The following is a 23924-nucleotide window of genomic DNA, read 5'->3' on the forward strand; positions in this document are numbered from 1 at the left end:
CAACAAGTTATTTATTCAATAAGTTGGGCACCAATAATGTAGTAAGACTATGTGAGAGAAAAAGATATGAGTAAGTCATGACACTTCCCTCTATTTGCTTCAGATTTCTGAACATTTACAGATAGTGTGACTATACAATTTATCATCCAACAGGCACAGATTTGAATGTGAAAGGAAAAAATATAATCATTTCTTTGGGATATCAGGCTTAAAATAGGGCTGCCTAGCCAAACTATAATGCATGGTCACCCTAGATATAAAAGATGGTCAGAGTTCACTATCATTCAAGATGAGCAAAGATAAGTGCTAATGAATGATGCCACCAAACTGCTACAAAGAAGAGATCACTGGAAAACTGCCAAGGGCCTTAAGGAAGCCAAAGCTTTAGTAGAATGAAGACCCATCTGCCTCCCAATATATGGGCCAGATGATGTTTGACAGAAATTAGAATGTGACAATCTAAGGCTGTGATCATACCTGTGCATCCCCATGGAATACCAAGGCTGCCTCTGAACCAGAATGAAGCCCACAATGTGCATGGCCAGGCTGAGAAGAATGTTGAGAATCACAGAGAGCAGCAGAGGCGGGGAGATCAGCCGTCCTGCAGGTCTGAAAGGCACCAGCTTGGGATAGGCACCATTCAAATTCACTACAAAATAAATTCAAGTTTTATATGTATATGAGAGCAGGAAAATTTTGTATTCTTCATCAGAAGAATGGTGTAACTTCTTGGGCCCATATAGCTGAGGAAATTGACAAATTGAAATATTGATACATCACAAAGTAAGGGAATAAAACAATGAATGAATTCAAACTCAAGTCATATGAGGAATTCTTGAAAGAGAAGACAGAACAACAACAAGATGCCCTTTCCCCCCCTATTAAATAAGCAAAGACTATTACATTATAGATGAGGAAGTGATGAAGTGAGCACTCTCATACACTGCTTGTGGAAACGTATATTGACACAAAAATACCTTCTGCAGGGCAGTTTGGCAATAAATATGAAGAGATTGAAAAATGTTCATAACCTTTAACATAGCTATTCCATTTCTGGAAGTTTATCCTAAGCTAAAAAATCAGAGATGTAGGAAGATGTTCATCACAGCATCATTTACAATAAATTATGGTACATCTCTATAATGAAACAACATACAGTCACTAAGAAGTAATGTTTTCAAATATTTAATAACAAAATGAGGAGTGACATCAACCAAATGGCAGATTAGCAACTCCAACATCCCATCCCTCTACAGAAACATTGAAAAACAAAAGGAAACTGTCGGAAGCAACTTTGTCAGAACTCTGAAAAACAGATGAAAGTTACAGCAAACAAGCAAATGCTGAGTCAAGAAAAAGACAACTTAAAAATGGGAAGAAAGCTTTTTTTTACTTGCCCTTGCCCGTTTTTACTTTCCCTTGCCCCCCTCCCTCCTTAGCTCAATTGTAGTCTTGAACATGGTTGTCTGCATTCCCGGCGGGGGATCCTGGTTACAAAAGGGGAAAAGCAGACTTTATCCACAAATTATTGTGTATGTCTGTTCTAACCTGTCTGGAAGCTACCTGGAGAACTGATGCAAGGTGTTCATCTCTGTTTTGCCTAATAAAAAACTTAGGGCGGAAAAGCAGCATACACTCCTTAAAAACACTGTAAGGCTAACAAGCTACCCATAGTCATGGGGAGCAAAGGATTACAGTTGAGACATAAAATAACAACCTGAAGCCCAGAAAGAAAAGTTAAGGAGCATTTATTTGGAAAATTATGGTATTCAAAAGTACCTGTGCATGTTGGAGAATACAGAAAGCCATGTGCCTACCAAAGATGTATGCTCAGAAAAGACCAGAAAAGACCCTAAGCTTTCAGCCCTGAATAATCACTAGACTCAGCACAGGCTTAGTTAAGTGTTGAAGTGCCCCAGCACAGAACTAGTCTGCAAAGACTGGGAGAGGTATTTCTTTGTTCATGTTTTTAAACTCATGGAATTCAACTTATGGATATCTCTGTTAAAACACTAGCTGAACAAAAGCTAAAGCAATAGAGATTTTAGCGACCACACATGACAACTGATCTAATCTTTCCAAAAATAGTTTAGAAAAGTCACTAAATAAATGCACTACTACAGTCTTCAAAAGGCAGCAAAACAAAAAACATCAAGCCCTGGGGAGGGGAAAGAATCTGATTTCCAGAGTTACAACATTATAATATTTAATGGAATAAAATAAATTGACAGAAATTATTTCTGAGGAAGCCCAGACGTTGGACTTACTGGGAAAAGACTTTAATACAACTGTTTTTAACATGCTCAAAGAACTGAAGGAAATCAGGGAAATAATGTGAACAAAAGGAGAGTATTAAAGAGATAGAAATTTTAAAATGAAGCCCAAAGACATTCTTTTTAAAGAATCCTCTTTTATAATGTCTATCTCTTTATTGGCGTACTCATTTTTCCCAGTAAAGGTAATTATTTGGGCAAATATAAAATCCTATATTATTGTATTTGTGTTTTTTAACTCAGCTTTTTATTCCTACATGATTTAAAAGACAAGTGCATAAAAAAACAATTATATACGTATGTTACTGGGCACACAGTTGATAAAGATGTAATTTGACAACAATAGCATAAAAGAAGGAGACAGACCTGTAAAGTAGCAGAGTTTTTATATGCTACTAAAGTTAAGGTACCTATGCAAACTAGATTGTTACACATTTAGCATATTACATGTAATCCTCATAATTATATATTATGTAATAAAAAACCTACAGTTAACATCACACTCAAGGGTGAAAGATTGAAAGCTTTCCCCCCTAAAATCAGGAACAAAACAAGGATGCCTACTTTCACCACTGTTATTCAGCATTGCATTGGAAGTTTTATCTAGAGCAATTAGAGAAGAAAAAGAAATAAAATCATTCAAGTTGGAGGAAAGAAGTAAAACTATCTCTATTCACAAGTGACATGATACCAAATATTGGAAATCCCAAAGAATCCTCAAGAAAACTGCTAGAGTTGATAAATGAATTCAGCTATGTTGCAGGATACAAGATCAACACATAAGAATCAGCTGAGTTTCAACACATCAACATTAAAATGTGGTATATATATATATAATGGAATATTATTCACCCATAAAAAAGAATGAAGTTCTGACACATGCTACAACATAGATGAATCATGAAAGTATTATGCTAATAAGATATGACAGAAATAAAGGGACAAACATTGTATGGTTCAACTTATTTGAAACATCTTGAACTGGCAAATTCATAGAGACAAAAAATAGTTTAGCGGTTATCAGAGGCTAGGTGGAGGGGCAATGGGAGTTATTGCTTAATCGGTAAAGAGTTTCTGTTTGGGGTGATGGAAAAAATTAGAAATAGACAGTGGTGATGGTTGCACAATGTTGTGAATGTAATTAATGCTCCTGAATTGTACACTTAAAAATGGTGAAAATGGCAAATATTATGTTATGTATAATTTACCACAATAAAAAAGAATGAAAATATGTACACATAAAAAAGTGGTCATAAAGTTAAACTAAAAAAAACAGGATGCACAACTATTATATAGAAAACATAATTCAAATTTCTTTATACGTGTGTGTGTGTGTGTGTGTGTGTGTGTGTGTGTGTGTGTGTGTATAATTGGAAGGGAATACATCAAAATGCTTTAATTTGTTAGCTCTGGATAGCAGGATATAGGAGGATATAGGTGGTTTTTCTCTTTGTTATCTCTTGCAATGTTTTCCATCTTCTTTTCATAATGAATTATATTAAAAAGTAGAGAAAAATCTAGAGATGCTTGTTATGGGAAAGAGAATAATCACAGAAGAAATGAGAGCTGTTTTCAAATATCTGAAGAACTGTTCTGGAGAGAAAAATCAGACTGTTCTCTGCCACCCCAAATGGCAGAACTGAAGTCTGAGATGGGTGAAAGTTACACAGAGGTAGATCTGGCTTGATGTAAAGGATTACTCTGTTAACAGTAAGGATTGCCCAAGGATGTTCTTACAGTAGATTTAACAAATATTTAATGAGCTCCTTTGATATGTCCGGCACTGTTAGAAGTATTGGGAATACAGCAGTGATCAGGATAGACAAGGTGCTGTTCTCACGAAGTACACACACTGAGTGAGGGAAGGCAGGCAAAAACAAATAAAAACTTAGGTAAATATCATAATTTTGGATTGTGAAAAGTAGTGTGAAAAAAATAAAGCAGAACGTGTGGTGATAGAGAATAACTGGTTTGGTCACTATTTAAAGTGACCTTTCTGAAGTGGTGACATTTTTCTGACTAGAACCATAGGAAGATCTACAGGGAGAGTATTTTAGGCAAAGAAAATAGCAAAAACAAAGGTGCTGAGGTGCCCACAAGCTTGGCAATGCTCACAAGACAGAAAGACCAGGGTGCCTGGAACAAGTAAGTGGGTAGCAATATGGTTAGAGGTGAAGCTGGAGAAGTAGGCCAGAGCTGGATCATGTAAGACTTTGGATTTAGTGGAAATGGGAAGGATGACGATAAAATTTACATTTAAAAAACAACAGTCTTACTACCGTGTGAAAGGTAAATTGGGGTGAGGAGAAGTCAGCAAGAGCAGAAGCAAGGTCAGTTGTGAAGGTATCGCAGTAATCCACAGGGGAGGTGACATGGCTTTGTGACAGTGGCTACAATAGGGATGGAGAGAAGCTATGTAGGATGTGTTTCGGAGGTAGAGCCAATAGGAATTGTATATATATATAGAGAGAGAGATATAGATATTATATGTAAAGGTGAAGAAAAGAGGGGAATTAAGGATGACTCCGGGTCTTCGATGTGAACAACTTGGTAGATTGTGGTACTATTTCAATAGAATACAAGCTCCATGAGGAAACGAATTTCTATGGTTTTTTCTACTGATGTATATCAAGTGCCTATTACAGTAAGTAGAACAAACCAGACACTCAGTAAATATTTAATAATTTTGTTGAATATCAGATCTGATAGAATAAAGCATTCTGTTTGGGCACATTAATTCTCCGTCCTGTTAAATATCCAAGATTAGATGCTTAGCAGCTGCATTTCCAGAATTTAGGATAGACATCAAGCCTAGAGACATAAATTTGGGATTCATCAGTATACATATAACATTAAAGCCATAGCATTGGTTGAAATCACTTAGGGAGATTGTGTAGACTGAAAAGACAAGAGAACCTAAGAACAAGCAAGCCTAAGAAAAGTTAGAGCACAGGTAAAGGAGCAGAGATCAGCAAAAGACATGAGGAAGCTGTATTCATTAAGGCAACAGATAATTCAGCAGGGTGTGGCATCACAAAAGTCAAGAGAAGAAACCTTTTGAAGGATAAGAGTGCTGTTGAGAGATCCAAGTACAATGAGGAAAGAGAAGTGATCAGTACTGTTGACCGCAAGGAAGTCATTGGTGGACTTGACAAGAGCAGTGTTGGGGAAGAGACAGCGAAGTGTGCATACTACTTACTCTCCTTGCATATGTTCTCTGAAAGCAAAGCTTTTGAGCAAGTTTTTTAAACCATAAGTTGGCGTGATAGCTGTTAAGATTATGACGACAAGGTATAAGATGAAACAGTGGAAACAGTGTGAAAGCAAGACCAGGAGGCATGTGGAAGAGGCAATCTAAGATTGGTACTTTTTTTTTGTATTGAAGTATAGTTAATTTACAATGTTGTGTTAGTACAACAAAGTGATTCAGTTATATACACACACACACACACACACACACACACACACACACACACATATATTCTTTTTCAGATTCTTTTCCGTTACAGATTATTACAAGATATTGAGTATAGTTCCCTGTTTTACACAGTAGGTCTTTGTTGTTTTCCTACTTTATATACAGTAGTGTGTATATGCTGGTATTTTTGAATGTATCAGTAATGTGGACCCTCCCAGCCAGCGGTGTCTGGAGTTGGCTCATACGAGCTCACAAGAGCCAACTGCCACTAAGTTTGTAAGCCAATTATTAAATATGGCCATTATTAGAAGAATACTATATAAAGTTGCAATTAAATAAATATTATCTTAAAAACAAAGATAATGGGGGCTTCCCTGGTGGCGCAGTGGTTGAGAGTCCGCCTGCCGATGCAGGGGACATGGGTTCGTGCCCCGGTCTGGGAAGATCCCACATGCCGCGGAGCGGCTGGGCCCGTGAGCCATGGCCGCTGAGCCTGCGCGTCCGGAGCCTGTGCTCCGCAATGGGAGAGGCCACAACAGTGAGAGGCCCGCGTACCGCAAAAAAAAAACAAGATAATGAATACTCAGAACTGATAACGTCCTAATGATTTTACTACAGTTTAGCATTATCTCTGTTCTTAAAGTTAATAATGGAGATTGAACTTAAACGTGTGTCACGTCTGTAGCCATTACATCATGAACAATTGTTTTTTAACTGAGGAAATATTCTTCCAGATTTCAAGAACTATTATCCAAATTAGCAAATAAGTTGCTCACATGACTGATGAATGATTAAAGTTTCAGCATAAGCCTGTGTTGTTTTGCTCACTCAGGTAAAGAAAAACGTCAACAAACATTCATTCACATCAGAACTATTTCAGTCATCAATCACAACAATATATTGACTACGGATACAAGACTTTGACGAAACTCAGTTAAAGCATTCTGTGAGAATCCACTGGCTAAATGGAAATTGCAAGAAAGAGTAATGTATACTTTATTGTTATTTGATAATTGCTCACTACACATTTTTCTTTTTAGTAAAGCTTATAATAAGCTTCTATGCATATGCATATACATGCATATCTACAATTGTTTGGAGAGCTGGCTGTTACATATGTGCCAGGAAACCACTGCCTTCCACCAAACAACTGCACAGGCCCAGAATCCGAATTCATGCCCGTGAACGTTAGAATCCGGCTGATTGAAATGAAATGACAATAGAATTAGAGATGGCAAGTGGACAAGGTGGGTCTACTCAACTGTTTGGGAAGTTTGAGAATAAAGGGGACAATAGCTAATGGTAGGTTGGAAAGTTTGAGAATAAAGGGGACAGTAGCTAATGGTAGATTTGGGGTCATAGAAGAGGTTTTAAAGAAAGAAGATACAAAAATATATTTATCTGCTGATTGGAATGATCCAGTAGACCAGAGAAAAGTTGGTGATAGAGAAAAAGATCATTCCAGGAACAAAATCCTTGAGGCGGTAGGAGCAGGTAGGATCTAAAGTACAAGTGAAGCTGGTGGCATTCATATATAAGAGAGAAAAGCAGAGAATATGGTAAAGATGATGGATAGTGGTCAGGCTGGGGGAAAATCCCATAGCGGGGAAACTGGGGAGACAATTCATGTATCAGTTAGGAGGTGGTGGGTGAGAGTGGCATAACGGCAAGATTACATTTAATCTCTGTTCTAAATCCTCAGAGGTTAGGATTGGAAGTGGGAAACATAAAAGCCATTTAACTTCTATAAATTGGGCACATTTGGACCATAACTATACCTAAAAGCACACTGAAGTCAGTTTTCAAGGTGCTTTTTTTCATTTTAAAGGTTTAGTGACCATTTATAGAAGCTCTATATTTTGTGGAAAACAGCAAAACAACAAGCCAGCTTTTCCTCTGCTAACACTTTCAACACTTAAAAATGAAGATTCTATTTCCTCTTTCTCTCTCTGCATACCATAGCCCTTTGGGAATAAGTCACTCATCACTGCGGCTATAGCTGCTACCCCTCAATGGTGAACTAACCCTGCAGGGGCAGAGGGAAGCAAGTGGAGGGGAGTATCTCTGAGAAGAAAATTTAAAAGACATCTTACTTGTTACACCAATAAGAGTTGTAATGGCCAGATCCTGGAACAGAAACTGGTAATTTGAAAGGCTGTTTGTCTCCTGAAAATAAAAAGGAAAGTGGCTCAAAAAAGTTATAACCTTCTGGAAGAAATGTGACATCAATTGCACTCATTTTCTCACTGCAACATAGGATTTTCAAGTAAATTACCAAGGAGATGGTATCAGGGGCCTGGTCATGTTGGCAGGGGTACCAAAGACAAGCCTGCAAACTCCTTTCTAGCCAGGAGGGCCACTGCAGTGTGCTTTCTGGGCTGCTCCTTTGAGCATCAGTGTCACCCCTGTTGAGGGGAACATCTCACTCTGATTCATCTCTAGTCTCTTTTCTGCTTGTTAGCAGAAAGTTTGGGGTTTGGTCTGACACAACAAAATGACACATTCCCAATGGTCAGTGACAAATGTGTGGTGATCTTACCTAAATTTCACCAATGGAAAATGAGAATAACTAAACCCACTAATTGCATTCTTGGGTGTTGTTAGAAAGTCCTGATAAAGCATCTTGATATTCTTGAAAAAAAAAAGTTCATGTCTTACTGATTTCAAGAAACTTGCTTCCTTCCCCCCCCCACCCCCTTCGTGGAAAGGAGATAATGATGACCCATGTTTAACTCTACTTTTGAGCATAATGAGTTATTGGGATTCCAAACTAGGGACAGATTTCTATAAACAGCCTCTCCTTTTCCAGCCCATTCATCAGTGAGAGGAAAAGGACTTATATAATCTGAAAATAACGGAAGTAAAAACCCTCATACCAGGAGCAAGGGGGCAAGACATAGAGATGAATCTAGATACCTTCAGCACAAATGGAATTCACTTTCTCAGTGTTACTTAACAGAATAAGCCCAAATGTTGAGCTCACAAATACTAGATATGTCTTTTCTCCTTTCATATTTTGTTAAATAGTAAAAACCATCACAAGACCAATGTGCTTTGGGGGGCATGATATACCAATTTTCAAGTCCCTGTATTCAGGGAATCAGTGATATGCTGCTTTGTACTAACTCAGGAAAGTCAACTGCTAAAGTTTCAGGAATTCTGTGAGCTGGTTTTTAAACACAGCCAATATAAAAACTTAAATTATACAAATTTACCATTAAATAAATTACACTAAAAACACAGGTAATAGCCCAAACTCATCACTCTCTAATCATTTTCCTACATTTCAATATTATCAATGGTCTTAAGGTTATTTACAACTCTTGTATCTATATGGTGCAAGTACTATAGAATGGTATGCTACTGTATAATATATCTCTTCCCAACTCCATGTTCAGTGACGTCAGGTAGATAGCTTGAAATCAGCCATGGTGGGAGTAGTTATGCCATTGAAATTGGTAAACATTAATAATCGGGGCTTGTGTTTCCAGGGAGAGCCAGTTATGAAACATTTACCAGAACCCCAATTAGAGAAGCACCTCTCTAGCGAATGTTATGCTAGGGCGGAGCCACACTGGAACTGGGAAGGTAAGAGACCTGGTCCAGGCAAGCCAAAACGACAGTGAGAGAGAAAGTTTACCTTCGGTTCTGAACCTCAGCTACAACCAGATGAGAAACGACTTTTCCTTTGTATCCTTGTCTATTTCTGATTTACTTTCAAAAACGTTAAAGATAGTTTTAGAGAGGCTGTTGGTACTCGACATATCCCATGTGCACTCTTTCTTTAAGAGGCTTTGCAAATTGCCAGTGACCGCTATTTGTTTTAGCTCTCACTAATCAAGAGGCTAGGTCTCAAGTCATACCCAGTAGAGCAGCAGAACACCAACATACTGAATCATGCTGTACAGAGCCATGTACTTAAACATACAAAATGAGGTAACGAGAGCTGCACGTCCTTCCCTGTGTGAGAAAAGAAATGAAAGAGTAATGAAATGAAAGTCACAAAAAGAAACGAGGTCAGTTATTTTGTGCTGTTCAGCTGAGCTCAGAAGAAAAAAATCAAAGCCTGATAATTCGATTGTTTGTCTGACAGACTGGACAGTCTTGAGCCAGTGGGAGCCGGCAGTCAGTGTGCTAGATGTTCAAGGAAGACTAAATCCAGGCCAAGGTCCACAGGCCTTTAATGGAGCGTTGGAGCCCGAATGTAGAGTTACTCTTGTCCTGTCTGCAGGCATTATTTCAGCTCTGAGTCAGGAGACCTGGGAACTGGTCCCAGATCTCCTATCTACTCACTAATGTGATTTGAAAGGTCATTTTCCCTCTCTTGGTCACAGTTTCTTCATCTGTGAACTGAGGAATTTAAATAAGATTGCAGGTTTTGGGGGCTATTTTCATGCTTCAGGTGCTTCAGGAGTTTGCAAACATCTCATTCAAATTTCATTTGGCAGTCCCAACTTTTTCTAAAACTGAACTAAGACAATAGGCACGCTCAAATTAGGCACACATCAAATTTAAAGAGACTGGAATCAATAAGCCTGTTCATTTGTATTACTGTTGATTGACTTTGAATGAATAGTATATATTTAGAGTGTAAAATAGAGTACTTATGAAATGCCACTTTTATCTCATTCATTTGGGGAAAAATAGAGTTTAAATTTAATTCTGGTCAGAATGGTTTCCTGGGATTCCAAAACCTGATCCTCAAACTAGACTTTTTCCTGTATCAGGGCTTTGCTGCTGCTGTTTATCCCGCCTAGAAGGTGGTTTCTCCTCCACACCTCCTTAGAAAGGCTTCCCCACACCACCGCATCTGAAGCAGCCGATTCTACTGCCCAAGCCATCTTCCAACTTTTCACGCTACCCCTGATTTTTCTGTGTGTGTTTATTGCCCAGCTTCTTCACGGGAAGAAAGCTTCGTGAGATCAAGGGACGTTCGATTTATTTGCTTCTGGGTCCCCAGTGCCTCCAACTGTTCCTGGCCCTAAGTCTCTACTTTATAAATATTTGTCAGATGCATGAATACATTTTTTAAACGGGGAGCACCTAGTCAAATCATTACTTTAATGTGGTGGAAGGAATACGATATTTGTATATAAAACACATTGAAACAAAATTAATTCTAATGCAATCTTCAATCCTATATGGCTGTGAGCTTCGATACATCAAGTTCTCTGAGCCTCAATTTCTTTGTAAAAGAAATAGTGACCATCCCTACAATTCCAGGCTGTTTTGATGTATAAGATACTAGGCATTAAAGCACTTTATAAACTGTAAACACATACTAGTTATAATAACCAGAAGCAGCCACAATGCTAACCATCTCCATCATTCAAACAAAATGCAGCAGAAGTACATATTCTGGGGTTGGGGGAGGGGAACAAAGCACCAAGGGAAATTGTAGCAGAAGCAGCAAAGATGAATAAATATTCTGAAAACTGGGGATAGGAAGGATATTCCAAGGAAGCATAAAGAGGCAAGAGGAAAGGAAAGCAAGTAGGGAAGAGAAAGTTTCTGTCAATTCTCCATTAAGAAAGTATCTAAGGAGATTCATTTAAAATAATAATAAGAAGAGTATGATTGACATTTTCAAAGCAGCAACAAGTTCCAGATTCTAATCTTCTAAAAATAATCTATTCAGTGATTTTCATTAGAAATGCCACTGTTTTCCCAGGAGGTAAGTCCACTCCGGAGTAGAATGTTTGACTGCTTTCTCCCACAAAGCACCCTCCCTGCCCAGGGACACACATTTCCACTGGTCTTTGCCGGGCAAAACAAAGGGGTCTGCACCTAAAAGTCAAGAGACATTAAAACAATGCTGGGGAAAAGTACCTACTTACCTGATAAGGTGAGGTACACATTCAATGTTTGGAGTTTTGGAAGTGAAAGGTGAGGCCACAGATGCCTCCTGCTCTGATAAAGAGATGCCCACGTGAGCCATTTTCAAAGCCTGAAAGCAAAGAGTCAGCTTACTGTATAGATGCACACTCACACACATCTCTCCTGAGGCCACACAAGAAAGGCTAGTTAAGCTGCCCACGAAGTGGCTTGTGGGCCCAAGCAGTGGCCAGGAGATGATCAAATTTTGCTCTGCCTGCCACATAAGAGAGAGGTGGCACTGGGACACCTAGCTAAAGAAGTGGGGAATGCAGAACCAAGTTCTTCCCCATTTAGTCTGTACTGACCACTGAGTCATTGTGTGGCTTTGGTTAAAACCTTTCCAAACCGCCCACATCAGTTTCTCCTTCAGGAGGAATGGAGGTGGTATATATCCCAGGGGATACTATCTCTTACAGGGCTTGAAGCAAGTACAATTGACACACTGACAGCTACTTACCCCACAGTCATTGGCTCCATCACCACACATACCTACAAAGTAACTAAAAGGGGAACCGTGTCAATTGTAGAGGAGATCAAAGCAATCTTACCTTCTAATTGCTCTAATTAAAAAGATAAAATGAGCTTCATTACTTAAGGCTCAAACTTATTATTTATTTTAAGGTAGTTTCCCTAACAGTCTGGTTTGACTAAAATAAAGTATGACTCAGCAGTTCCTACAATGGATTAAGAAATCCCATACAGGCTTCCTGACTCCAAGCGATTCAAGGAGACCCCGCACTTCTCTGTCTAGGAGGCAGCTCTGTCAGCTGTAAAACAGGATGCTCACGATTATATGACAGCATGGCATGGTGGGGAAGGCACAGAATTTGAAGCCAGAAGATCTGGATCTCTGACCTGATCACTTCCCCATTTTGACTATCATTTTTCTCCCCTACAAGCATTATGAGTATTCAGTGAAGTGATGTATTCTAAAATGATAAATAAGAATTATTGTTGGTGACATTAATAGTAACTGGAGAGGAAATCCACCGTGTCAGCTGTCACTCAACTCAAAAATGTGGTGCCAGGACCAGAAGTTGAAGAAAGAAAATATATCCCCATTTCAGGATAGCTTTCTGAGGCCGGATGAATACCGCTCTCTTGAATTGTTGACGAAGACAGTCTGCTTTTTAAGGTAGGAGCACTCTGACAGTGTTTGCAGAATTTGCTGTACTTCTCTTCCACACTGCTACCTAAGGCAACGAGTTTACTGTGGAGGTTTTTAGCCATATTGAGAAGATAGGGCTTTTTGAATATAGATCTTTTGCCTAGTGACTGAGTCAATGAGGATGAGGGTGGACTAGGGATGGGTAGGAGTTGGAGCTGTGTGAGTGTGGTCCAGCACCAGAGGTGCCTCTGAGACTCCATGGGCTTCCATTAACAGGAAATAAAGGATCCCCAATGATGGGATTCTGACAATGGAGACCCTTTGTGTTAAGAATAGTTTTCTGATTTAGGATGGAGAGGATGCTTTGGCATAAGAATGTTTTAATATTTTTAGGGTTATGTGAATCTCTTGTCATAGGGACCTCCCTGTATCATAACCGTGAAAATAATTTGTAAAAGTGAAGTCTAAATTTTCATTGTACCTTTAGGAGCCAAGTTCAGATGACCTTTCCAGAGTTATTTCTTGTCCCCCTTATGTTCTAGTTCAGCGGGGTTCTCAATTCTGGATGCATAATTGACTTATGAAAGGAACTTTTAAAAAATACTGATGTCCAAGTGCCCACACGAGCAATTGAATCAGAATCTCTGAATGGTGGTGTCCTGGTATTGCTAATTTTTCAAAGCTCCCAAGGTGACTGTCATGTGTAGCTACGTTAAGAACCACTGCCCTAACCAAACTGAGTGACTTCCTTACTCTCCCCCTGTCATGCCTCCATGCACTTCACACCATCTGAATTGGTAAAGACCTACTCTAGTTTCTGAAATTCTTCCACCAGACTGGATTTCTGCCCTGGAGACATTCTTGCAAAGATGGTCCCATTGATCAATATCTGTAAAGAACGCAAAAGGGAAAATTTTTTTATTATGTCAGCTGGTCATACATGAAGTAATTGATAACATTCAGAACACTGACTGGGTAATGATATCCATGAGTGAGAAAAATATTTGTTTCCAAGAAGTCCTTCTTTGGATTTTAAGACAGATGTTGAGACTTTGGTCATCAGATAAGTGATCAGGAAGACCAAAATCAGTAAAAATGACTACTTAATAGACATAATTGATGAAAATGATGACCTACAGGCATTTAGCTCAGGGGCCATGAAGGAGGTCGTCCTGAAAAACCCTGAGCTTGATGGAACCTTAAACCAGTAAAGTATGAGAAATTGCAAGATAACAAGAGGTCAGGATCCCAGGAGAAGGAAAGGAGGCAACTGCTTCTCAGAAAATTGTTCAGATCTAGCAGAAAAATAGCCTAGAGATGAGAGGGTGACTATCTGTGGTCTTTGACTTAACCATACCATCTGGGCTTGACCAACTGTGAAACTCAGTTGATATCTCCAGCCTAATTTGGGCTCTGAAACATTAATGGATTGTCACATTGATGGATTGTTGTATAAAAACCTGTACCAGCTCCATCCACCTGAACCCCATCCTACAGAGTCTAAATTCTTCTGTGTTACAGCTGTGTGCTCCCTGCTCTTCTTGGCTGTAAACTCAGCTTATTGTTCACTCAGCTTTAAAGTCTTCATTCTTTTTTTCTTAGACAGTACTTAAGATAATGAGCAATTGAATACAAATAAATTATCTTTGCTTTACACTGGACACAATCTTTTTCTAGTTTGCTCACGTTTTCTTATGTATATACCTTACCTGCCCTCATTGTGGGTTTGTTCTTCATCAGAAAAGTTTTAAATTTGACCCTCTTTTGTACAGATGTCCTCTATCAAAAACCTAATGGAATTCCTCTATTTTGGGCCTGCCTTCCTGTATAATTGCTGGATTTACACTATACTGTGAGATCCCCTAACCATGGCAATATAGTGACAGCTCCCCCAAAGCAACCTTATCACTTGAGAAGTCACTAATATTTTAATCCTATAGATGATGGATAATTAGTTAATCAAATTTACTTATTTTAAATCTAGCAGGAAATGAAACAGCAGTGACCTCTGCAAAACTATCTGCTTCCCTTATGATACATTCAATAGGTATGTCTAACCTAGTTAGAGGTTTGAAATTACTTACGATCATGCTCCGTGACATTGTTAGCATCTTTACTAGGAGACTGGTACCCTCTTAGAACTTACCTTTGGCAGTAGGCTGCTGAAATGCTGACTTATAACCTGGAAGGATTTTCCACTTAGGGCAAAATGGTAACTTCCCTCTCTGCTGTTATCAGAGACTTCTTCCCTGATGTTAATGTAATTGTCCTGCAAGGCAAGACGCAGTAATTTTAGACTTGATAGAGTGGTTAGGACCACAAGCATATCTGAGCGAAGGCAACAATGACAGTCTGGGATCTCTCTATAAAAGTCACACTCCGGCCCTGATTCCTCAGAGAAGCACTTTCTCTTTGCTGGATCAATCTTTGCACATCAACAGCCTCTAGTGAACAGGGGGGTAACACTTACTCTCGTCCTGTTCTCATCCTGATTTGATCTCAGTGAGTCCCAGAAAAAAGCACATTTCACACATTTCAAGTGTAAAATACAAAAGCATTGCAGCTTAACAAATCCCTCCCTGAGGTGAGAACTTTCCTTTTTTTTTTTTTTACAGAATTAATATTGTTTCACAAGGACATAATAGACATAGGATACTGACAAGATTGGAGATAAATGAATAAAACTTCTTCCCACCCTGAAGATATAGTCTGATTTTCCAATGCACACAGCAGTGTCTCTCTTAGGGACTAAATCCCCTTTGAACCCAGTGGGATGGCTGGCAAGCAAGGGAAAAAATGGAAAATTAGACTTGCAGCCCCACTTACTATATTCTTTCTAAAGACTTTTTTAAGTTTAAAAGAATGGATTATTTCCAGCACCCAGGAAAGCACCATACCTTAAAGCTCAGTAGGAATGGTATGGGAAAATGATATAATTGAGTTCTCTGAACTGTATACATGTTAGACATTTGGAGAAGTATGTTGACCCTAGGTCACCTGTACACCTCTGCCAGTCAAAGCTGCTCAGTAGTCAACACTGTGTGATGAGTCAGATAATATGGCAGAAGGTCTGCTTTTGGGTATACCTGATTCCTATAAGCAATATGTTTCTTCTCTTCGACTAACTGCCAAGATATAGATGCTGATGAGGACTCAGTAGTTTCATTTGCTTCAATGAGAATGACTTTCTGGCTTTCAGAAACCATTCCAGACTTTCTGGCCACTGTTATTGCAGTCTGAAGATTGTCACCTAGAAGAAAGGAAAAGTATCCCAAGATGAGATTGAAGAGACAGAACCAATTCACGTAGAACCTAGAAAGCTAGGGTAAGGAGTTCAGACCTTATTTTTGGTGCGAGAAGAACTAGTCTCTAAGTTCTCTCTCAGCCCTGACCTTCCATGATTCTGTGATCCCTTTTCTTATTATTGCTGCTTTTCATCTGGTTACTTTATGACCTACTAGTATATTTTTGCCAGGGATTGGGAAGTAAAATTAAAAAGGAAAAGTTCAAATATATTTCTGTTATTTGTCAACAGCTTAGTAAATGTTTAGCAAAACTCTACTGGTTTAATATGACATCTCATGGTTCCACTTCCAGCTAATATGGAGTAAGCTCACTAGAATCTATCTCTCCCACTGATTACAATGGAAAACTCTGGAAAAAATACCATTAAAAAAACCTACCTGAGGACTTTGAAAAGTAAACACAAATGGCATAATGTGAAAGGGAGTCAAATTTGGAGAAATAATCTACAAGGTGGAGAGATTCTCAGCTTTTTTTCTCTTTCCTCTCATGTAATTTGACCTGAGTGTGAGCCCCAGTCCCAGAGCTATGCAGATAGCTAAAACTCCAAGAAAAACCTACTTTTTTCTGGCCAAAGGAACCAGGAAAGGGGCACTGGAGGCCTGAAGAGTTGTGAGGGAAATCCTAGAAAGAAGAGAGCTAGACAAGGAGAGTAATTCAGTGTATGAACTATGTAAGCCCCAAGCTCAACCCAGAGCTGTGCACGTGCGGAGCAAACCTGAAGAAGGATAGCAAAAGCTTCAAGAATTGAACTATGATATTAGTCACCTCCCATATTCCAGAGTTTTGCTTGCTAAAACAACAAACTCAACATTCTCTAGAGGATTTTAACAGGATCCAAAGTATCCCAACATAATATTCAAAATGTTCAGGATTCTCAACATGTGAAAAACCTGGAAAATCTGGCCAATTCTCAAGAAAAAACAATTCAATAGTTGCCTGTCTCAAGATGACCCAGATGTTGGAATTATCAGACAATGCTTTTAAAGCAGCTATTGTAATCCTCCTCCATGTGGTGAAGGTTAATACTCTTGAAATAAATGACAAGATAGAAGTTCTCAACTGAAAAAACAAAGAACAAAGATTGAAGAATATCAAAAGAACTCACATTCATGTCATTAGAGCCCAAGAAGGAGAGGAGAAAGATTGGAACAGGAAAAAAATGTTTTGAAGACATAATAGCAGAAAACTTCCCAAATATGGTAAAAGATTTAAATGTACAGATTCAAGAAGCTCAGTGAATCCCAAACAAGATAAATTCAGTGAAAACCATACCCAGACACATAATCAAGCTGCTAAAAAACCGAAGATAAAGCAAATATCTTAGGAGCAGCTAGGGAAAACAATAAATTACATATAGGGAAACAATTCAAATGATCACAGATTTCTCATCAAAAACCACGAAGGCAAGATAACAGTGGAACATCTTTAAAGTGCTGAAAGAAAAAAATTGTCAACTCAGACTCCTATAGCTAATGAAAATATTCTCAGGAATGAAGACATTCTTAGATAAGGGAATCTAAGATAATTTGTACCAGCAGATATGCTCAAAAAGAAATGCTTAAAGAAGTTCTTTAGGCTGAAGGGAAATGATACCAGAGGGAAACTTGCAACATAAGACACGAACATTTAGGAACAGAAATAATAAAGAGCTGTATAAATATAAAGTCGATTTTTCTTCACTTATGTTCTCCAACTCTTGCCTGTTGAAATTTAGAACTCTAACGTTGTCTGGTGGGGTTTCATTGTATGTCATACACATATATACACAACAATAACAGAGGAGAGATAATAGGGGATGTTTATGATGATAAGCCTTCTTGAAAGGGTAGGTACAGATATAGTGATTCGTAGAGCAACCACTAAAAATAAATAATGTAACAACCGGCTGGCTATCCCTAACATGGTTTCTCCCAGGTTTCTACCAAAATACTTTGAGAATCCTCAGAAGAGCTAACTGCGGGGAGGGAGATGCTCTAGCCTGAGATCAGAAGAGTACAGGGAGCCCTGAGAGTGAGAGGTTCTTCCACATGCCTCAGCAGGGCGACAACAGCCATCTGCTTTGCAACACAGACCGTTTTGCCATCTGTCACCTGCGAGAGGTCTGTTGTTTAGGACATGCAGCCCAGGCCTGATCCTCAGCCATCTGACAAAAAAAGATAAAAACCTACTTAAGAAATTCTGGAAGCTAGATAAGGAAATATAAGGCAGAACAACCAGAACATGACTGGTAAAGCAGGCTAGCTGCTGGAGACAGAAGAAAACTGCATTAAAAATAATGAGAGCACTTAGGAAACTCAAATGGAGCACAGGTAAAACATGGTTTTCTAAAGTCACTCCTACTCCAAAACACAGTTTAAGAACTTCACAATTCAAGAGGTGATTTGAAGGAGATCATCCTCATTTTTGATACCCGAGTTTGCAGTTTGAAAAAATTCGGTGCAAAAAAAGAACCCTTAAAGCTCAGAGAAAAATTATAAAAATATGAGAGTTACATAAGATAGACTAAAAGGATCTATGTACAACATGGGAAATATAGCCAATATTTTGTAGCAACTGTAAATGGAATATAGCCTTTAAAAATTATATGAAAAATTTTAAAATATGAGTTACAAGAAAAAAACATAAGAGACTGAGAGGATAGATCCAAGAAGCCTGCCATGTGAATAATGGAAATTCCAGAAGGGAAGAAGGAAAGAGAGAGAACAAAAGCCCTAATTAACAATAGAAGAAATTTTCCTGAGAAGAAGAAGACAGATTAAAAATGCTCACAATGTTCCAGACTAAATTAATGAAAAAAGACAAACATATAGGCACACCTTGGTAACATTTCTAAACTCCAAAGTTAAAGGAAAAGGATTATATGTAAACAGAACAAGTTACCTACAGTGGACTCCACTGGCCTTGTGATATGCAATACCAAAAACTGGAAGACAAAAGAATAAAACCTACAGACCATTAATAAAAAAGGACTCTATATATAAAATAGATAACTAATAAGGACCTACTGTATAGCACAGGGAACTCTACTCTGTAATGTAGAGTTCTCTACATTAGTAGTGTAATATAGGTCTCTGTAATGACCTATATGGGAAAAGAACCTAAAGAAGAGTGGATATATGATAACTGATTCACTTTGCTGAAACTAACATAACATTATAAATCAACTATACTCCAATAAAATTTTTTTTAAAAAAGTACTCTAACCCAAACATACTATACCCAGGCAAGACATCATTCACCTATCAGAGCAAAGAAAGATAATTCAGGGTATATAAAAGATCAGAGAGCATATCACCCTTCCAACCCATCCAAGGACAATTCTTCAGAAAAATTACAACCAAGCAAGGAAAGAAGCAGAACAGAAATTTCAATATGAAAGAAGTGAAGAGGGAGTGTTGTGAGCGATGAGCTCTTACTTCTACATAAATCTAACTGGTAAAGGATAGATTCTGAGACTGTGTAAAATAAGTGCTAAATAAAAATTTTGAAACAGAAGGGTCATAATGTAAGGGGAATTCTAATAAGTAGTAAACTAACTCAGCAGCACCTAGAAGTTGGGCAGAGGGGCTAAGAAGGGAGAGGGAAAAAGTGATCCAAAAGTCTCTTGGACTGGAGGGTGTGGTAGTGGAGGGGGGTGGAGAAGCTCCAAAGGGGAGGTGAATGTATTCTCGAGTTTCCAACATCAAATTGGGTTCAAGGACAGTGGGATAGGGAGAGACTGCTTTGGTGGGGCAAGACTGTATCTTGATGCCAGAATTCATAGAGTTAAATGCATCTGACTTCGAGAGCAGAGAAAGGGAAGGCAATACACACTCAAAAATCGTGAATGCATTAGGAAATCACTGACTCTCTACTCGGAAGCATTCATTAAGAAATTTCACACATTTCTCTTGCACAATCTTTTCTCACTGCTCCCTTGTTTGTGATTTGGAGTTTGGGAGTGGGAGTAGAAGGGACAGCATTTTTTAATCTCCAGAATTGTAGCCCTCATTGATGGGCCTTCAGTGTATTTTACAGACCATGCTGACTAAGCATTCTTCTTCTCCGAACATTTAATAATAAATATCAACATCTTTGCATGGCTTATGTCTTCTTATTCAGGTGTTATTTCAAACGTTCCCTCTCAGAAAGGACACCTCATCTAAAGTAGCTGGTCAGACACACTTTACCACATCACCTGTTTTATGTATCTCATAACACTTATTGGTAGCTGTTTATTCAATTGAATGATTGATTTTCTATCTTAACTCATGTAAAAGGATGCTCAGAGTAATAACTTTGCCTATTTTGTTGTCCATGTCCAGTGTCTAGAACAGTGTCTGGCCCATAGTAGCAAGTCAACAAAATTTGCTAAATGAGTGAATCTCTGCCTATTTCCACATCAAATTCTTCCTGTTTTCACACACACTTTGTTCTATACCTGTGATCATTACAGTCCTTATCCGGGCTGAGATGAGCTCTTCCAGGGCAGGTTTTGTCTCTTCCTTCAGTCGATTCTCCAAGATCAGCAATCCCAGAAATATCAGGTCTGATTCTACCTGGTCCCTGGAAGTATATGGAGGATGGAACAGAAATCACACATTACAGTCTTTCTTACAGGAAGCAAAACAAAAACAAAGTCAGATATCTTCCTCTCAGAGTGGTCCCCACTCACTCGTTCACGCACCATTCCTGGGACACTGAATGTGTGCAGAAACTATCCAGAAAGAAAACAGGAGGGGGCACAAGGATATAGAGACTTTTGTTCTGACAGAACTGAAATGAAGAGAGGATGCTTATTAAGGATGAGATTAACTTTAATCTTTGTAGAGAATGAATTAAATGACCACAAAGCTGTCTTCCATCTTCTGTGGTGATTTTCATCACCATACCTGTTAACAGCCACCAGGGAGTTCTAGCTCTGGGAGAAAACACCATAAGTGAGGTGAGGCGCCTTCAAGATGGCGGAGGAGTAAGATGTGGAGAACAACTTCCACCCCACAAATAAATCAGAAATACATCTACATGTGGAACATCTACTACAGAACACCTACTGAACGCTGGCAGAAGACCTCAGACATCCCAAAAGCAAGAAACTCCCCACGTACATGGCCATGTGGCTGACAGGGTCTTGGTGCTCTGGCCGGGTATCAGGCTTGAGCCTCTAAGGTTGGAGAGCCGAGTTCAGGACATTGGTCCACCAGAGACCTCCTGGCCCCATGTAATATCAAACAGTGAAAGCTCTCCCAGAGATCTCCATCTCAACACTAAGACCCAGCTTCACTCAATGACCAGCAAGGTACAGTGCTGGACACCCTATGCCAAACAACTAGCAAGACAGGAACACAACCCCACCCATTAGCAGAGAAGCTGCCTAAAATCATAATAAGTTCACATACACCCCAAAACACGCCACCAGACATGGTCCTGCCCACCAGAATGACAAGACCCAGCCTCATCCACCAGAACACAGGCACTAGTCCCCTCCACCATAAAGCCTACACAACCCACTGAACCAACCTTAGCTACTGGGAGCAGACACCAAAAACAACGGGAACTATGAACCTGCAGCCTGAAAGAAGGAGACCCCAAACACAGTAAGTTAAGCAAAATGAGAAGACAGAGAAACACACAGCAGATGGAGGAGCAAGGCAAAAACCCACCAGACAAAACAAATGAAGAGGAAATAGGCAGTCTACCTGAAAAATAATTCAGAGTAATGATAGTAAAGTTGATCCCAAATCTTAGAAATAGAATGGAGAAAATACAAGAAACATTTAACAAGGACCTAGAACTAAAGAGCAAATAAACAATGATGAACAACACAATAAACAAAATAAAAAATTATCTAGAAGGAATGGATAGCAGAATAACTAGGGCAGAAGAACGATAAGTGACCTGGAAGATAAAATAGTGGAAATAACACAGAGCAGAATAAAGAAAAAAGAATGAAAAGAATTGAGGACAATCTCAGAGACCACTTCGACAACATTAAACACACCAACATTCAAATTATAGGGGTCCCAGAAGAAGAAGAGAAAAAGAAAGGGATGGAGAAAATATTTGAAGAGATTATAGTTGAAAACTTCCCCAATATGGGTAAGGAAATAGTCAATCAAGTCCAGGAAGGGCAGAGAGTCCCATACAGGATAAATCCAAGGAGAAACATGCCATGATACATATTAATCAAACTATCAAAAATTAAATACAAAGAAAAAATATTAAAACAATTTAATTAACAACAATTAACATACAAGAAAATCCCCATAAGGTTAACAGCTGATCTTTTAGCAGAAACTCAGCAAGCCAGAAGGGGGTGGCAGGACATATTTAAAGTGATGAAAGGGAAAAACCTACAACCAAGATTATTCTACACAGCAATGATATCATTCAGATTTGAGGGAGAAAATAAAACCTTTACAGATAATCAAAAGCTGAGAATTCAGCACCACCAAACCAGCTTTACAACAAGTGCTAAAAATCTTCTCTAGGCAGAAACACAAAAGAAAGAAAAGACTTAAAATAACAAACCCAAAACAATTAAGAAAGTGGTAATAGGAAAATACATATCGATAACTACCTTAAATGTAAATGGATTAAATGCTCCAACCAAAAGACATAGACTGGCTGAATGGATACAAAAACAAGACCTGTACATATGCTGTCTACAAGAGACTGGCTTCAGACCTAGGGACACATACAGACTGAAAGTGAGGAGATGGAAAAAGGTATTCCATGCAAATGGAAATCAAAAGAAAGCTGGAGTAACAATTCCCATATCAGACAAAATAGGCTTTAAAATAAAGACTATTACAAGAGACAAAGAAGGACACTATATAATGATCAAGGGAGCAATCCAAGAAGAAGATATAACAATTGTAAATATGTATGCACCCAACATAGGAGAACCTCAATACATAACGCAAATGCTAACAGCCATAAAAGGGGAAATCGACAGTAACAAAATAATAGTAGGGGACTTAAACACCCCACCTTCACCATTGGACAGATCATCCAAAATTAAAATAAATAAGGAAACACAAGCTTTAAACGACACATTAGATGAGGTGGACTAATTGATATTTATAGGACATTCCATGCAAAAACAACAGAATACACTTTCTTCTCAAGTGCTCATGGAACATTCTCCAGGATAGATCCTATCTTCAGTCACAAATCAAGCTTTGGTAAATTTAAGGAAATTGAAATCATATCAAGTATCTTTTCTGCCCACAACGCTATGAGACTAGATATCAAGTACAGGAAAAAAATCTGTAAAAAATACAAACACATGGAGGCTAAACAATACACTACTAAATAACCAAGAGATCACTGAAGAAATCCAAGAGGAAATCAAAAAATACCTAGAAGCAAATGACAATTAAGACAGGATTACTCAAAACCTATGGGATGCAGCAAAAACAGTTGTAAGAGGGAAGTTTATGGCAATACAATCCTACCTAAAGAAACAAGAAACATCTCAACTAAACAACCTAACCCTACAGCTAAAGCAGTTAGAGAAAGAAGAACAAAAAAACCCCAAAGTTAGCAGAAGGAAAGAAATCATAAAGATCAGATCAGAAATAAATGAAAAAGAAATGAAGGAAACAGTAGCAAAGATCAATAAAACTAAAAGCTGGTTCTTTGAGAAGATAAACAAAATTGATAAACCATGAGCCAGACTCATCAAGAAAAAAAGGGACAAGACTCTAATCAACAGAATTAGAAATTAAAAAGGAGAAGTAACAACAGACATGCAGAAATACAAAGGCTCATGAGAGATTACTACAAGCAACTATATGCCAATAAAATGCACAGCTTGGAAGAAATGTACAAACTCTTAGAAAAGCACAACCTTCCAAGACTGAATCAGGCAGAAATAGAAAATATAAACAGACCAATCACAAGCACTGAAATTGAGACTGTGATTAAAAATCTTCTAACAAACAAAAGGCCAGGACCA

At 38.5% G+C, this 23924-nt stretch overlaps 1 protein-coding gene across 1 annotated transcript in view; it reads right to left on the bottom strand.

Moving 5' to 3' along the window:
* Nucleotides 1-23924, bottom strand: part of ATP13A4 (ATPase 13A4) — a 143901-nt gene that overhangs the window by 8837 nt on the left and 111140 nt on the right. The window contains exons 18-26 of the mRNA XM_060149282.1: nucleotides 20403-20527; nucleotides 15763-15926; nucleotides 14823-14945; nucleotides 13486-13565; nucleotides 12026-12068; nucleotides 11529-11638; nucleotides 9555-9651; nucleotides 7785-7857; nucleotides 478-649 (exon numbers count right to left, since the gene is read on the bottom strand). Coding sequence (XP_060005265.1) covers nucleotides 478-649; nucleotides 7785-7857; nucleotides 9555-9651; nucleotides 11529-11638; nucleotides 12026-12068; nucleotides 13486-13565; nucleotides 14823-14945; nucleotides 15763-15926; nucleotides 20403-20527 — 987 coding nt within the window. The remainder of the gene's footprint in view (nucleotides 1-477; nucleotides 650-7784; nucleotides 7858-9554; nucleotides 9652-11528; nucleotides 11639-12025; nucleotides 12069-13485; nucleotides 13566-14822; nucleotides 14946-15762; nucleotides 15927-20402; nucleotides 20528-23924) is intronic.

The sequence above is a fragment of the Lagenorhynchus albirostris genome, chromosome 5 (genome assembly GCF_949774975.1).
Source record: "Lagenorhynchus albirostris chromosome 5, mLagAlb1.1, whole genome shotgun sequence".
Classification (NCBI taxonomy): domain Eukaryota; kingdom Metazoa; phylum Chordata; class Mammalia; order Artiodactyla; family Delphinidae; genus Lagenorhynchus; species Lagenorhynchus albirostris.